Source organism: Euleptes europaea, chromosome 6 (assembly GCF_029931775.1).
Source record: "Euleptes europaea isolate rEulEur1 chromosome 6, rEulEur1.hap1, whole genome shotgun sequence".
Taxonomy (NCBI): Eukaryota; Metazoa; Chordata; class Lepidosauria; order Squamata; family Sphaerodactylidae; genus Euleptes; species Euleptes europaea.
In genome coordinates, this window is record NC_079317.1 from 13,245,271 (window position 1) to 13,263,114 (window position 17,844).

General features: G+C 44.5%; 1 protein-coding gene across 1 annotated transcript in view; it reads left to right on the forward strand.

Annotated features, from left to right (window-relative positions):
- JAG2 (jagged canonical Notch ligand 2) overlaps positions 1–17,844 on the forward strand; it is a 118,851-nt gene that overhangs the window by 55,529 nt on the left and 45,478 nt on the right. The window contains exons 3-5 of the mRNA XM_056851400.1: positions 3,785–3,839; positions 6,736–6,990; positions 8,784–8,844. Coding sequence (XP_056707378.1) covers positions 3,785–3,839; positions 6,736–6,990; positions 8,784–8,844 — 371 coding nt within the window. The remainder of the gene's footprint in view (positions 1–3,784; positions 3,840–6,735; positions 6,991–8,783; positions 8,845–17,844) is intronic.

Below are 17,844 nucleotides of genomic sequence, written 5' to 3' on the forward strand. Positions count from 1 at the left end.
CAGTTAAAGGGACTAGGCAAGTAGGTGATGTCAAAGACCTTTACCTGAGACCCTGAAGAGCCGCTGCTGGTCTGAGCAGACAATACTGACTTTGATGGACTAAGGATCTGATTCAGTATAAGGCAGCTTCATGTGTTCATGTTCATGGGCAAGGTTCTTTACTGGTGAGGATTGTGGCTGACAGGTAGTTCCTATAGGAAAATAGGTATGATTTGAGCCTCCCTGTGAAGGGAACAGTTCTCATGCCTGGAATGGAAGTAAAATATGGCTCTTGTAGTTGAAGGTAATTGGATTGTGGCTCTCCGTGAGCTCCAGAGTATCACTTTAAAAAGTCGTCTAGGTTGCAGCCGACTTACAATGACCCATAGGGTTTTCCAGGTAAGAGATGTTCAGAGGTGGCTTGTTATTGCCTGCCTCTGCTTAGCAACCCTGGTGTTCCTTGGTGGCCTCCCATCCAAATACTTACCAAGGCCAACCCTGCTATGCTTCCGAGATCTGTGGAAATCAGGCTAACCTGGGCTATCCGGGTCAGGGCACTGAATCACTGTACAAGACCTTGATGAGTTCATCTCTCCAGCCTCAATCTGCCAACCCCAACAGAAATAAGAACTGTTGACTGCTTGCCAGCAGCAGAAGAAATGCAAGGGTAGTCCTTCTACCAACAAAAGGGCTTCTCCCTCAGTACTTCCATTCGCTGAATGATCCCTGACACTTTCCTGGCCACCTCCTCCAACATCATGGACATAGTTGGAAGTCTTAGAAGTCTTTGTCAATTCAGACAGGGGTTTCCCCACCTTGTCTGTATACATTGGTGAACATTGTGACAAATGTAGGTTTTTTTGTACAATGGTGAACATTGTGACAAATGTAGGTTTTTTTGTTTGGGACAGAATGGCTGCAATAAAACACCACAGGTACAGACCATAAGCAGTTTTGCTCAAGCAGAAATATAAACAGGCTTATTGCATTTCTACCTATTCAATGCATAGTTCTTTGCTACCTATGTATCTCAGTGCCCAGAAATTGGTTTCACCAGTTCTTGCATAAGCAGTCACACACCTGGTTGGCCACTGTGTGAACAGACTGCTGGACTTGATGGGCCTTGGTCTGATCCAGCATGGCTTTTCTTATGTTCTTACAAGTGGAAATACAATAAGGTTGACATAGCACAAGTGACTACTGCAGTATTTTTCTTGCATTCTGCTGACACAAGAGCTCTAGCACAAACGTTACACTGGATCCAACTCAATTCCTAGGATGATGTCTTTAGTAACTATCATAAAATGAGAGATAGACTATGTGTAAGGCTACCAGATTTTGGGTTTTTAGATTTTTTGTGCTGGTTTTGTCTAGTGTGTATGTTTGAAGACACATTTTAGTCTTCCCAAGTTGGGAGAAGATTCAAAAGACTCATCTGACCTCTGCACCACCACACCAATCTGAAAAAAAACTCTCCTCTAACTCTTTCCATTCCAGTGCCATTTTAATGCACATCACACTAGCTGCAACATGCTGAGCTTTTTGGATCCAGAAGGTTCATGGGAGCCTGTTGCGTACCTGATGGTCCTGATGCTGCAGGAACCAAAGCCCTTCTGTTTTTTTGGCTACTCATCATTATCACTTTGCCATCCTCTCCATCTAGGCAGATGGGAAATTAACTAGAGAAAGCAGCTCTGTGGCCTTTCACCTGCAAGGCAGGCATTTAATATAGCTTTAACAGAATGGATTGCCCCCCCAAATGTTGTATAAAAATATAGCAGTGATGATGAGGTGTCACTTCACTTCAGTGACATGACTTGCATAGCAGCCCAGTTTAAACAAGGCATTTTGTCATAGGCAGTATCAGACAACTAAGGTCTTCTTGCCAACAGGCATCCGGCTGTCCTCAAACAGAGCCAGGGCTTTTTCCTCCCTGGCCGCAGCCTGGTGGAATTCTCTGCCCAATGAGACCCAGGTCCTGTAGGAATTAGCTCAGTTTCGCAGGGCCTGTAAGACAGAGACGTTCCACCAGGCTTATGGTTGAGGGCAATTATGGCATCCATCAAGAGCCAGCCTCCTTTCCCTTCCTCCCCTCCTGTTCCCTCCTTGGTGTAGTGTAGTGTAGTAGTTAAGAGCGGTGGTTTGGAGCGGTGGATTCTGATCTGGAGGACCAGGTTTGATTCCCCACTCCTCCACATGAGCGGCAGACTCTAATCTGGTGAACTGGGTTGGTTTCCCCACTCTTACACATGAAACCAGCTGGGTGACCTTGGGCTAGTCACAGCTCTCTCAGCCCCACCCACCTCACAGGTGGGGAGGGGAGGGAAAGGTGATTGAAGGCCAGTTTGAGTCTCCCTTAAGTGGTAGAGAAAGTCGGCATATAAAAACCAACTCTTTTTCTTTTCATTATGCCTTTACTCTTGTCCTTCCCCTCCCCTTCCTTCCTATTACCCTCTGCTCATCCGTCTCCATCCTCTCGCCACTCCCGGGCAGAGTAACACCAACAGTGGGCATTGCTGTACGACCACCTTGAAACAACATGCTCTCTAAGGTGGAATAGTTGGGTGCCTTTTAAGATTACTAGTTGTCTTTTTAGGTTGGTTTTAAACTGTATACTGTACTTTTTGTATTTACACGATGCTAGCCGCCCTGAGCCTGGCTCGCCGGGGTAGGGCGGGGTACAAATAAAAAATGATGATGGTTTAGATATGGTGTTACACCAATTTCTTGTGGAAGAAGTGTTTAATGTCTTTTTACCACTGGCTACGTCATTTTGGGAGGGAGTTTTAGCGGAGTGTTTTGTGCCCGTGTGGTCTTCCATCTCTTCTGCAGAGAGTCAGAGTGTTGTTCAGGGCTTTTTCGGGCAAGGTTATTGCATAATTGGTCTGGTTTATTTAATAAGAAACTGGCATGGGGATGCTTCAGATGTTACCTGATTGTCTGTGTGAGCTGGACTTTAATTCTGCACAAAAGGCCTGTAAGTTGTGTCGGGTCGTTTTGTACAGAAACAAAAATGCTATCCTCATTGGAAATGCAAAAGCTTGAAGATGTCCTCCATTCTCTCCCCTCTCCAATAACTCTTCATCTTCATTGATTTAAAGGAATTCTAGGAAACATAAGCAAAATATTAGGCAATTACATTTTAATATGGTTATTACTGAAGTATCAAAACATCGTTTTGACCCAGAGTGATAAGGCTTCAGAGACTAGTCCGGTAAAATTTATCAGTTATTGTACATATCAGCACAACCATATTTCAGACCAAGGGATATTTTTGCCAAGTCAGATATGTGGCGCTTTCAGAATTGCAATTTTCCCTCCGCCATTTTACATGGTAGATACAAGAGGATTCCTCTTTATGACAGATGCTGCCCATGTAAGGCTAGGACCCATGAACATTTAACTCATGTGTTACTGTATTGTGAATTTTACCTGAAGCCGAGGAATGTATTTATCAGACCTTTATTGTGTAATGCTCAGAGTTTTCCAGATCAGCAGCTGGTGGTGTATCTTCTGTCGGATAGAAACTCTTCTATTACCCACCAAGTGGCCAGTTTTCTGTTAGCTGCAATAAGGATTCTCAATCAGCTTGCGTGTGCTTTTTGAGAATGTTATTGATAATGTTTTTTTTTAATGCTTTTATATATTAAAATCCACTAAAACCAGATTACATCTATTAGCGCCTTTTCTCTTAAAATTTTTTTTATAACTGATGTGAAAATGCCTAATAAAGGTGATGATGATGATGAATTGTAACTACCTTAGTTCGTCTCCAGTAACTGATTTGATGTGTGTTTCATTCCAGAGAGCGTTCACATTGATAATCGAAGCCTGGGATTTGGATAACGAGACTAAAGCTGGTGAGTACATGTTTAAAGAATTTGAAAATCGTGAAACTGAAATTGTAGGGGGGGGGGAAATGGCGCTACAGATTAAACTTGCCACCCCATGATGAATGTGTCCAGATATCCCCAGTTTAATTCAAACGCTGAATTATCCAGATTTCAAAGAGCAGCTATTGCTGCTGGTAAGGTTGCCATTTGCCCCAACCCTGAGAAATTGAGGAGCAGAAAAAATGGCCTCCATAACAATGCTCTAGGAATTTCCCCATGTCTCTGTGGTCTGTACTGTAAGAGGTATGGGGAAATTCCTAGGCCATCATGCAGAAACGCCATCCTGCCCTCCCCAGGCATCACCCTCAAATTTTATGTACTGAATTCCCTCTGCCATAATGTACAGTACAGAGTTATGCATATATAGATGACATACAAGTCTCTGCCGTGCTTATGCAAGACTGTGTGTGGGGTGGCCAGGATGCTGCCCTTCTGCCCTACATACAAAAGGCTAATTCTAGCTTCTCTTCTCTACTTGCACAGGTGTTGGGTGGGCTGAAGGGCAAAATGCCAGTGCAACAAGAGAAGGTCAAGTTGGAATTAACCCCCTCTGTACTACTGGAGGCAGGAATCCTGCAGTTTGTACTCAGACATGCGTGCCGGTCTCCAGAGAGCCTTAGCAGAGACCTCTTGTGTGTGTGTGTGTCTCTCTCCCTCCCTCCCTCTCTCTCTCTCTCTCTCTGTGTGTGTGTGTGACCCTCTGCAAAGTAGCTGCAGCCTTTTTCCTCGCTGCGTACTTAAAAGCTGGCCCTTCGTAATGAACAACATGCCTTTCCATGTGCGATGGGAGAGAATCAGTCCTTTCCCCCCCTCCCCTTTATCCCAACAATCTAAAATAGTTTGAGATGCAATTTGAGTTCAGCTGCTCAGGCAGAGCCTAGCTGTGCATTCTTAAGTGGATGTACTTCTGAGAAGCTGGTTCCATTAGCGTGCCAACGTAGTAATGCATTTTGTATCTCTCTTAACTGTGAGTAAACCCCAGGGGGCCACAAATATAAAACACTTTTTTTCCCCGTGGTAACCAAAGTTGGTGTCTAATAGGACGTTGTTGCTGCTGCCTTGAGGTTCATTTTTAACGTTGGGCTTAACCATAGTGGAACTTTGTCTAGCACAGGGGTCGGCAAACTCATTAGTCAAAAGAGCCAAATATCAACAGTACAACGATTGAGATTTCTTTTGAGAGCCGATTTTCTTAAACTTAAACTATACAGGTAGGTACACTGTTTATTAACTTAATAAACTTTAATTAAAGTTTTAAGTTTTAATTAAACTATAGGTACACTGAATAAAACTTATTCAGTTTTATAAAATCATACTTAATAGTGATCTTATTTATTGATAAAAATTAAATTGTAAGTCCCTGCCATTTCCCCCTTCCCGTCCAGAGTCCTCATCTGGAGGCCTGGTCTACAGCTATAAAAGCCTATTGGTAGACCTGGCCTCCGGCTGAGTCCCATTGGGAGGCCAGGTCTACCCATTGGCTTTCTTGGCAGTAGACCTGGCCTCCGGAGGCCCATAGAAGCCAATTGGTAGACCTGGCCTCTGAAGGGGGACTTTTTCCCCCTCCTCGGAGTCCAGGTCTACCGCCAAGAAAGCCAGTGGGTAGACATGGCCTCCCAATGGGACTCAGCCGGAGGCCAGGTCTACCAAAGGAAGCCCGCCCTGCCCAACAGCTGATAAGCGGGGGGGGGGCAGGAACCGCTGAGCCGCCCAGCAATCGCGCGGCTAGATGGGAGGGGAGGCTTTAGCCTCCCAACCATTGAGGGCAAGGGAAAGGGGGACCCGGCCATTCTCCACGGCGGGTGGGGGGGAGAGACAGCGCGCCAGCTCACCCACTCTCTCTCTCTCAGGCGCGCCAGCTCCGCAACCTGGCTGCTGGCGTGAGCGGGCGCAAGAGCAGGGGCTCTGAACCAAGTTCGGAGAGCCGCACTCAACGGGCCAAAGAGCCGCATGCGGCTCTGGAGCCACAGTTTTGAGACCCCTGGTCTAGCAGAAGACAAATCTTGCGTGTATTAGTCAGTGAACGTCTTGGCCTAGATGGCCTAGGCCAGCCCAGTGGCATCAGATCTTGGAAGCTAAGCTGGGATAGCCCTGGTTAGTACCAGATGGGAGGCCGCTAAAGAAGTTAGGGGTCGCTACACAGAGGCAAGCAATGGCAAGCCACCTAGCCACCTCTGTTCCTCTCTTGCCTTGAAAACCCTGTGGGGTTGCCATGCGTCAGCTGTGACTTGATGGCACTTTCCACCACCAGTTGATGAACACTGCATGCTTTCCCTCCAGCACAGTGGTTCCCAAAGTGGGCAGTACCACTCCCGGGGGGGGCGGTGTGATTACCTAGGGGGGCACTATAAGACAAGGGGGCAGTAGGGAGGTGCTAGAGGTAGGCCCTTTCAATTGTGTTGCTGCATAGGGTAGGGGGTGCTGGGGTTGAGTTTGTGGAACCAAGGGGGCGGTGGCCTGAAACGTTTGGGAACCACTGCTCTAGCCTAATGACTCCATAGCAGCAGTTGATTGATACTGGTTTGTCACTATTTTACACTCTGATAACCGTTATCTCCGTCTATTAGTTGCCACTGCAGCACATTGCTGGCTCTTTTGTCCCTAGCGGGGTGGATCCGCTGGGCAGAGTTTGTTTGTTCATTTTTATTGATTCATTAAAATAGATATACTCCACTTTTCCTTTAGGCTCAAGTATGAAGCCTTCCTCCAATCTAAGGAGCTTTTCTCCAACTGAAGTGAAGATTCCTTAGACTGGAGGAATTCTACTTGGGGGATGGTTGTATCCCACCCTATTATCTTGTCTTCGTGTGTGAAACAGGTGTCATGCTTTAACTCTGTGGCCTTCTCATTTTCTTTCTTGAAGACGAAGGCGAATTTATTGACCGAGTGTCATACGCCGGAATGATCAACCCAGAGGATCGATGGCAGACGCAGCAGCTCAATGGCCATGTTGCTCATTTTGAAGTTCAGATCAGAGTGAAATGTGATGAAAACTACTATGGCCCGCAGTGCAATAAATTCTGTGGCCCTCGCGATGACTTCGTGGGCCACTACACATGTGACCAAAATGGAAACAAAGCTTGTATGGAAGGCTGGATGGGTAAAGACTGCAAACAAGGTACCGCGGTTCTCAGTTTTAGATCTTGAAATGTTGTGCTCGAATCTAAAATGGGAGGTGCTTTGTTCATTATGATGATATTTAAGAGTTCATTACCCTACACAATACTCCAGACATATGCTAGGTCATGGCTTTGCAACTAGACTGGCAGATGTACACAAGAGGAAACATTTCATTTGCTCAGTTCTTCGAGGGAGCTCTACAAGGGGGGCAAAGGACTTTCTGGTTCCTCTCCCTTCCCACTTCCACCAGCGGAAAGGGTAGCGGGGTGGGTTTTTGCCCCTTTTCTCTGGTGCCACATGTCCTTCAGGTGCACATGAAACCTAAGAAAAGGAGTGAAAAGCACCCCCACACTTTCTGTTGGCAAAAGAGGAGTGGGAGGGGAAACAAGAAGAGCCAGTGTGGTGTAGTGGTTAAGAGTGGTGGTTTGGTTCAGTGGAGTCTGGAGAACCGGGTTTGATTCCCCACTCCTACACATGAAGCCAGCTGGATGACCTTGGTTGGGCCAGTCACAGTTTTCTGAACTCTCTCAGCCCCAACTTCCACACAGGGTGTTTGTTGTGGGGAGGGGAAGGGAAGGTGATTGTAAGCCAGTTTGATTCTTCCTTAAGTGGTAGAGAAAGTCAGCATATGAAAACCAACTCTTCTTCTTCTCTTTTCCCCCTTGCAGTGCTGAGCAAGTGAGCACTTTAAGAAAAGTTCCCCTCAATGAATGTCTCATTGCAAGTCCGGTCATGCACCCACGGGACCCCACATGGTTCAGGCTTATTATGTAGCTCGGCCTTGAGCCTGCAAGCCTTTGCATGCATAGCTTATGATCTTCTCCTGATCTATGGCTCTCTCCATAGGGGAGGTTTTTACTTTTTCATGTTTTTTATGTACTTTTCATATACTGAAGCCTCATTCATTGGGTAGGAAAGGCGTCTCAGACTGTTTCAATTGTACCATTTTTTTTAAAAATAAAATAAAATTGATGCTTGTCAGATCTACTGTCCGCTTTCATTGCGCTCAGGCCTCCATTTGCCTCAGCACACCAGTTATGGCCATGTAATATTTCACACTCGCTAAAGGATGGGCTGAGAATGTGCTGTTTATCCAGGAGCATCCTTCCTTTCAAGTTGCTTCAACCTCTGGTTCGCTTGATCCTCATGTGAATGAGTTGTGATGGTTTAGATACTTAATCTCAGTCTTGAATATGTTCAAGGAACAGTACTTAAGGGTGTATTAATTTTGGAGAAATGAATACCGTATATATCTTGGGTTAGGAAGTGCTCCTATCAGTGTATTTAAAATTAACATAAGGACAGCTTTGGACCTGTTATTGGTGTCAAACGTAAGGCCCGTGGGCCAGATCCGGCCCCTTGAGAGCTGTTATCTGGCCTGTGAGCCAGCCAAGGCAGCCACCCCCACCCCACCCCCACTCTCAATCTGGGCTGGCCAGGCATGGCCCAGCCGACCAGGTGACATTTATGTCATATCCAGCCCTCGTAACAATTTAATTCAACACCCTTGGTGTAGAGCATCAGGAAACACGAGCAACTTGTGTTCCTTATTCTTCTGCACCTCTGTGGTGTCTGAAATAGAACTCTTACACCTTCTCCTGCCTGGTAAAAATCTCTCTGTTGTTTTCATATTGCAGATTGGTATAATTTGAATGTGTCAAGATGGAGTCGAAATTGCTTGATTAATATGTCATTGTAAAAGACATTTCTAAAGAAGAAAATGACTTTTTTGCAGGACTAATTTTTTCCCAAAGTACTGGCACTAACTGACTAACTTCTTTCTCTTCATAGCTGTATGTAAACAAGGATGTAATTTAATCCGCGGGGGCTGCACTGTACCTGGGGAGTGCAAGTAAGTATATATGTAGATTTGAATCCCCCCCCCCAAAAAAAACTTGCTTTGGCTCTGTTTCATGATCTTGTGGGAAAGGTTTAATGGTCGAGCACACCTGTATCCTCCCTTTTACAGTTTGGGACCTGTCAGACAGACAAATACTTTGATATCAGTCTTCTGTCTTGCTTGTTTCCAAATGTTTCTGTCTCTTTTTTGGAACGGGCTTGTAGTGCTCACAACTCTGATATCTAAGAAAATGCCAAAACCGCTAAAGGGATAGCACCTTTCTCATATACACTTTTGTCTAGCCAAGACCAAAGGCCTTTTGAATAAAATCACTGGAGAGGTGATGAAATTTGTTTCGATTGATTGCTCCCATTGCCTCATATAAAGCTGTTTTATGCTGAGTCAAGCCATTGGTCCATAGCCTGGTACAGTCGACCAATTATCAGTGGCTGCTTTTAACGGGATCTTCCACAGACGGAAGCTTCTGCTTACAAAGCCTGTACTCTTATCACAGAATTATGGCTCCTCCCCTCCTTAGTCAGCATTCTGGCCCTGTCGTGTCAGCAGCTCGATTATTTTTGACTAATGTATTCTATATTGCAAAGTATCTTAACTTTGCTTGTCCTTGTAAAATGAGACACTTAATCACTTGCATTAAAGCGGTAGTCTGGTTTTTACGAGTGAACGTTGGTCTAAAGTATCGAGTGTCCCATGTAATGCTATACAAATCCAATGCATTTCCTGACAGGATATAAACCCTCATGACCTCATGAAGCAGAGGACTTGCGGCTCTTTTCAGACAAATGGTGGGCACGCTAGATTGGAGGAGTCTCTAATCTATCATTAAAAGCATTCTTGGACTAGGCTGAGACTTTACTTAATAAATTTTGATTTGAGAGGAGACACAACCAAGGAACAGACAACTCCTCAATATATAGAAATGCTGTGGTAGGAGCCTTTTGTGTGCCATCAAGCCGCCACCAATTTATGGTGATCCCATAGGGTTTGTGTGGCACGAGGCAAACAGACGGTAGCAACCCTGGGTAGCAACCCTGGACTTACTTGGTTGTCTCCCATCCAAGTACTGACCAGGCTCAACCTTGCTTAGCTTCCAAGATCTGACCAGATCAAGCTAGCTTGGGCCATCCAGGTCACAGTAGACTCCCTTTAATTGTTCTAAAAGCTGAGTTACTGCAGCAAAAGCTATCTCCCAATACCTAGGAATTAGCAGCTTTAATGGCTGAAGTCCCTTCTACTTGCTGACAGCATTGCCCAGTGATGTAGAAGATATGGGACTAGCCATGGAAGTGGCATGAATGAGAAGAAATATAGGGATATGAATTTTGAGTAAGGAAGATCACAAAATCCAATTGCATCATTCTGTCACCAAATCAGACTTTTCCTCCTCTTGGACTCTTCCTTGAAATTCAGTCTAATCTGTAGGAGTTCTAATTGGTGGTCTGAACTTCGAGTTGTATTTTCCAACCATTTTTCCCCCAGTGTCCACCCTTTCTACCAGCAGTAGATATTGTGGGGAAAAATTGTTCCTTAGCCTTTTGGAGTGCATTTCTTGACCCACAACCATTGCTCTGTTTCACTGGAGACTTGTTTACCAGTGCAAACTTGCACACCATAGACCTTGGAATAGTAAAAATATGGGAAGCTACTGAAGCTTTGGGAAAAGAAGAAAAAAGCATGAGCGTATTCCTATCTGTACCGCTTTCTCTATTTCTTTTTTTAAAGAATTGAATTCTGCTCTCCAAAGATTGCAGGACACTCACTAAAGTTTGGATCTGCTGATTGGGTATTAGTCCTGTGGCTATGCAGCTCTGCATCTAAGCGGATAAAGTTCCTAGACCTAGAACTGTACCCTCAACCAAACAGATACACCAAGAATACACCCAGTGTATTGGAACTGGATAGCTGCAGAGGTGTGCACCTTGGGGAAATAGAGTAAGGGGGAAAACAAGGAAAGATAGAAAGTAAAGGAAGAAGAAAAGTACTATGACGAGTGATTAAAAATGTGGAATTCGCTGCCAGAGCACATCATGATGGCCACAGGCTTAGATGGATTCAAAGAGGATAGGTTTGTCAGTGGCTACTAGCCATGGTGACGAAAGGGAACCTCTACATTCAGAGGCAGTAAAACTCTGAATACACTAGTACACACCAGGAGACAACATCACAGGAAGGCAGCAGCCTCTATGCCCTGTTGTTGGACCTCCAGGTGGACTGGTTGGCCACTGTGTGAGACCGGATGCTGGACTAGATGGAACACTGGTCTGATCCAGCAGGGCTGTTATGTTCTTGCCCCCTTTTCTCTGTTCCATTCTGAGTTACACCTTTTGACTGAGTAACTTTGGAACAAGTGCTCTGCAATAAAGGGGGAAGGTATTGAATTAACTGAACAGATCTTTAGGGACACCATGTTTTACTGAGTTAAGTACCCGTTGAAGCTTCCGTTGGAAAATGTCAGTGTTTGCACAGGTGTTTTGCATTAATAGAATAATGCTCCAAGCATTCTATTAAGTGGTTGTCAGCTGTCAGGTCTACTATGACCCAGACTCTTTTATGTTAATGTCTAAAAGGATTACAGTGTCTGTGTACATGTGAATTTGAGCTGTTCACAGTAGTGTGCGGTCTCTATATGCATTGCAGGTGAGTTCACTTGAATGACCAGGACATCTCAAACTAGAGCGGTCGAGTTAAAAACGCAGTTGCAAGCCTGACTTTCTGATGGTTTCAATTCAATGCATAGTTAGATTGTGGAACTCCCTGCCCTAGGATGTGGTGATGGCTGCCAACTTGGAAGGCTTTAAGAGGGGAGTGGACGTGTTCTTGGAGGATAGGGCTATCCATGGCTACTAGTAAAAATGGATAATAGTCATGCTGCATACCTATTCTCTCTAGTATCAGAGGAGCATGCCTATTAGGTGCTGTGGAACACAGGCAGGATGGTGCTGCTGCAGTCATCTTGTTTGTGGCTTCGTAGAGTTGGCCACTGTGTGAACAGACTGCTGGACTTGATGGGCCTTGGTCTGATCCAGCAGGGCCTTTCTCATGTTCTTATGGCTTCTTGCAGACCCCTGATTTTAAAGCTTTTAAACTGGGCGCCAAGCGACACATTCAGGTTTTTAAGGAGTTGGGTTTTGGTTTCCTGCAGCCACAGAGCAGCAGTGGGAAATGGCTTTTTTAAAAAATTAAGGAGAGCCCAAACAGGCCCAGAATGCTGCAGCGGGGGGAGGAAGGATCCTGCCTTCCCCCAGGCCTTTTTTCCTCATGCTTGAAACGGTGCTGATGAGTTATTTCCCCATTTTTGCTGCTTCAGATGGAGCATTCTGTGCACATGGCAGTTTCCAGACTAAATTGGCAGTTTCTGCTGATTTCCCCCCCTTCCCGCCACAAACTCGCCTCAAGTTGTTCCTCAGGGTCGCCTGACACCAGGAGCAGCATTTTAGGGAGACCAGTGAGAAGAGAGAAGCAGGAAAGTTCCGTTCTGCAGATGGAAGATTAAGTCTGGATCCAACCCGGTATCAGGAGTAGTTATGAAAGTGTCAGTCAGCATTGAATGAATTATTACTCACGTTTAATCAATACAAAATATTGCATATGTCCACTGTACACAAGAATTATCATTATCAAATGCTACCGATTCTTCATACCACACATTTTGAGTGAGTGAAAACTTGTCTGAAAAGGCATTTCACATTCACTGAGAATATTTCATTGTAGTTGTATTGCTCTCCAAAATTTCAGTTTTGTTGGCAAAACTGAAAAGTATTCAGGAAGGAGATAAAAGTGTGTGTTTTCTTAATTTCCCCCCCTTTTTTCTGAACCTTTGCTTTTTCTGAACCTTTGCATTTCCGAATCACTCATTAAGTCTAGCAATGCTCCAAGTCATCTTTTGATCTTCAGCTTCCAGGGCAGCAAATTTGCATTCTTTTTAGGTCTTCAAAAAACCCGATATTCATTTGAAAGCTACTTACCACATCCTTTTAAGCTCTTTGGTTTTTGTCTGTGCAGCACTAGGGCTGAATTGCTTTGTTTGACATTTTTTTCCTCGCTATGATGCAGTTTGCTTCTTTCATTAGGATGCTTAATGCTTCCCGCCCTGCTAGCCTTTTCCTGTCTCGAATGTTTTGGCTAAAGTTTCCGTTGGAAGTTATGTGTGCATGAGTTTTCTTTTGTCAGGATGGCTGTTTTTAAATAAGATAAGATGCTTTAGAAATATGGGGACATAGTTATGGTTTCTGCCCTTGCAGGATGTGTCAGTTAACTAGGATGGAATGAAATGTTGGAGTGTGTGTTTAGTTTTCCCTTGTTAAGTCTGTATCCTATTATTTTGCTAACAATTCTTGCAGGCTTCAGTGTTATGAACTCTAAAAGGTGGAGAATGTTGATTTTTGGGATGGATGCATATATACACACTTATGCAATGCATAAACAGAAAGCGATACACTGAGTGAATCCGTTGGGTTCACTTCATTGTCAATTGCTTCATTGTCAATTGCTGTCTGGTTTAGCTTTCAGGAAGGGGGAGCTTCATATATCCCTCATGTTCAGAAGTCACATGGGTACAACTCTCCCTGGATTTTATCACCTCGAAATACAGGCAGTGATTCCTACATGTTAAAAAATAAAACATACCTGTAGAAATCTCCCATGGTGGGGAGGAAGCATATGGCTGTTGTTTTTGCTGAGTTATGTGCCTTTCCACAGTTCTTGACGAAGTTGACCATTCAAACATGAGGTCCCCATCTGCATTCTGAGATGGTACAATCCAGGAAGAACAGTTACCAAATTCCTTTTGAGAACATTGATACCTGTTCCAAGATTCAAGCAATTAGATGAGAACTACTAGTGGTAGAGGGAGCTTAACAGTTGGCCACTTGATTGTTCTGGGACAAGTAACAATTGAGTTTTGAGAGAGCATTGGCTCCTGTTGGCTTTAATTTTGGTCTGGCCTTATTCAGTGCCTTATTACATTAGAATTGCCACATTTTCCTTATGGGCAGAGATGGGGTAGTCAACACTGCCTTGGCGTATGCCTGGAGATTTTAAGAGTGATGCTTGGGGAGGGTGACTTTGGGGAGGATGAGACGTTATTTCCAGTTGACATTCTAGGAATTTCCCTATCTCTCTATGGTTTTTACCATAGATATTTGAGGAAATTTCTATAGCTATTTTTGACCATTTTTTCTGAGGTTGGGGGATTAGGGCCAATGGCAGGGTTTACCAGCCATGTGTGGGCAAATGGCAAGCCTAGGCAGAGTATATGTGCCGTTAACATTTACATGATGGGGCTGAAAAATTTGGAAATGATGGTGAATTCATGTACACCTTGTATCCTGTGTGTGTGTGTGTTAAGTGCTGTCAAGTCGCTTCCGACTCATGGCAACCCTATGAATCAATGTCCTCCAAAACGTCCTATCTTTAATCAGGTCTTGCAAATTGAGGGCTGTGGCTTCCTTTATGGAGTCAATCCATCTCTTGTTGGGTCTTCCTCTTTTCCTGCTGCCTTAAACTTTTCCCAGCATGATAGTCTTTTCCAGTGACTCTTGTCATCTCATAATGTGACCAAAGTACAATAGCCTCAGTTTAGTCATTTTAGCTTCTAGGGTAATTTCAGGCTTGATTTGATCTTTAACTTACTGATTTGTTTTTTTGGCGGTCCACGGTATCCATAATACTCTCCTCCAACACCACATTTCAAAGGAATCTACTTTCTTCCTATCAGCTTTCTTCATTGTCCAGCTTTCATACCCATACATAGTAATAGGGAATACTACATTGTACCCTACCAGCCCCTTTACCTGTGAACCTGCCCAGTGGTGGAGGCAGGAGTGAGATGAGAAGGGCAAAAGACTTAAGCTTGAATGACTTTATGGTTCACCATACTATCATTACCCTTATAAGTACTCTCAATAAATATTTTAGCAGCATTTATTTTGCTGTGTATCAGAACCAGCACTGTTCATTTCATTGAATGACGTGGCTTCTCTGTCCATTTCATATGCTTGGAATCCATCATGATAAAGTTCCTTAGCTGTGCTGCTGCATTCACGTTTTCTTCTAAGTATCGAGTATGCTTCCTGAAGCATTTTCCCTGTTCACTATGTTTTAGGAATGTGCGGTGATCCCTATCAGCCATTTCCAAAACGGAAGTGGAACTAAAGCTGTTCTGGCACCTACTAATCCTGAATGCGGTCTGACTTCCTGTTTTGCGGGAAATCGTAATTTACCCTTCCTTATAAAATGGGAAAATGGATCCTTTTACTGCATGTAACCTTTTGACTTGTAAACACTGTGTTTCTTTGGGTGGGTGCCGGCCTTGCAGAATGATTAACTGGCAGTAGAAAGGAATGTTAGCTTCTGCGTTAAACCTTCTTTTTGAACAATTTCAGTTAGCATAGTAATCTTTCTTAATAACAATGACAGTAGTCATTAGAGGTCATTGTGTAGTCGCTAGCGCATCTGCATACACTTTTCCCAGAAAGGCAACATGACCTACTCCAATAGCAAAATTTAAAACAGATATTGCATACTGAAGCTAACCTGCTTCTGTAACAGAAGTGTAACTTTGAATATTCAACTGGGTATTCTTATATGCATTCATTGAATGGTTTCTAAAATAATTCTTTAAGCTCTTTATTTTTAGTAAGTATTCATGGCATGTGAGTAATGATCATATAAAAGTTGCCATTTTATCATAGATTCGTCCATAGAGTTCATTTTGAGCAAGTGAGTTAGTCTGGCCATGGGCAGAACTTTCTGAAAGCATTTGTTCTGGCTTTCCCATTCTTCTTGCATCCCCCCCCCCACCCCCAGTGAACATTTATGCATTGAACTTTATTTCTATCACTTGCACATCGGGTCCGTATACAAATATGATCTAATTGTCACAAAATCTTAATAGTACAGATAGTGCAGAAGAAGGGCCTACACACATTGACCTCTGCATGAGTAGACCCCGTGCACATGTGAAATCCGCTGCCTCAATATCATGGGGATTTGAGCTGGCTAGTGCAAACCTAATCAAATCCCACATACAGTGACGGATAGGGTTTCCAACCTCCAGGTGGTAGCTGGAGATCTCCCGCTATTACAGCTGATCTCCAGGCAACAGAGATGGGTTCCCCAGGAGAAAATGGCCGCTTTGGAAGGTGGATGCTATGGCATTATGTCCTGTTGAAATCCCTCACCTCTCCAAACCCTGTCCTCTTCAGGCCCCACCCCCCAAATCTCCAGGTATTTGCCAACCCGGAGCTAGTAACCCTAGTGACGGAATGTCTGCATATTCAAAAATCAGCAAATAAGGTCCTACACCTATGAATGCTTACTGAGGAGTAAGCCCCACTGAGATGGAGCTTGTGACTTCAGTCTTCTCATTCTGCAGTCTCTTCGGGAGTAGCCCTTCGGGAAATCCTGAACTTTTAACTGCCTGTTTCAGGCACGTAATAACTTCTCTGCATCCCTCTCTCGACCACCCTTTGTAGTTAGAAAGAAATTCTGTAGTATCAGCAGCTGTTCAAGGTGCATAGTCAAACCACAGGTGAAGTTAATATAGCTGGTGTATTTTGTCTTCTGTAAGCACCTAGCAACCTCTGTTTACCTGTACTCCAATTATCCAAATGAACTTGCTGTCCCTTGAAACCTGTCGATAGTTGAGCTTGCACTGTGCTGTCATTACGGCCTGTGTGGGATCGAGTGGAATTTCTAAGCTTTGGAGACGTCACGTGCTCATTTGTTTACTTGGTTCCTGGACCGAGGTTGCAGGTAGTCGTGTTGGTCCAAAGCAGAATAAAAAAATGGCAGCCATGTAATACAGTACCTTTTTGTGAAGGCCAGCCCAAGTAACACAAAGGTATTATGCTGCTTTTGTGTTGGATTTCTGGAGAGATTCAGTTGTTGGGCTGTAAGCAAGCTGCTGTGTACATAGGAGGGTAATTTTGCATGTAGGCAAATGAAAGCGTAAACGAACTCCTTTTTAAAAGCTCTGTAGACTGCTTTGTTCTATTGAGATAATGGTTTTGGTGCTGGCAGAGAGGTTCTTGGTAATAATTCCTCTTTATTGAATGAAAATCCCCCCCCCCCCCGAACTATGATTTCTCTACGATTCATCCCAGGTGGCTTCTAATGTTCCATTCATCTTCTGCATTTCATAGTCCTAGAGACTTGGAGCCTAACTAGACGTTACAGCATACCCATGTCCACCACGGGGACGTGCCGGCAGCATATTAGGGCAAGGTTTTTCGTCTTTTTAAAAAATGCATGGGGGGAGGCTAATCCTGAAAGCCCTCCTGACGGTGCCACAACTGAACAGAGACCCTAGTGGGCTCCCCCCAGAGGAAGCTTGCAAATGGCACATGGGGGAAGAGAGAGTCTGGAGCCCCAGAGGCAGTGGAGGGGAGGGGCAGTTCTTGCTAGGTGATGAGGGAGCAGCCAGGACGGAGATCGGGGTGTCTCAGTCATCTGGCAAACGCCACCCCTCCCCTCTGCTGCCTCCAGGGCTCCTGTCCCCCCCTCCACACACACACACTGTTTTCAAGGCTCTTCAAGCTAGGGAAAGACTGCCTTGGACTCCACCTAGCTGTGGCGTAGTCAGGTTGGCTTTCAGGATCAGACCTCCCAGTTGTTGTTGTTTTTAAAGAAGAACATCTCAGCCTTAAAATAGCATCACGTCCCTGTGGCGGACGTGGGGATGCCGTAACAACTAGTTAGGTTCTAGGAAGAACCTTAGAGGTCATGTAGTCTAAACACTGTTGGGTGCAGGAATGCAAAACTGCCCTTTCACAACAGATGGGCGTTCAGCCATTCAGCTTAAAGACTTCAGTGAAAAAACCCTCCACCTCCTGAGGCAGTCACTTCTGAAATAAGTGACCCAGGCTCTTCCTAGTCACTTGCCATAGGGTTGCCAGCAGTTCTTATGGGAAAAATAATAATATCCTGTCCTTCACTGAGACTCAGTGGGATGTTATTTAGCAGGTGATAAATATCTCTATGCCATGAAAA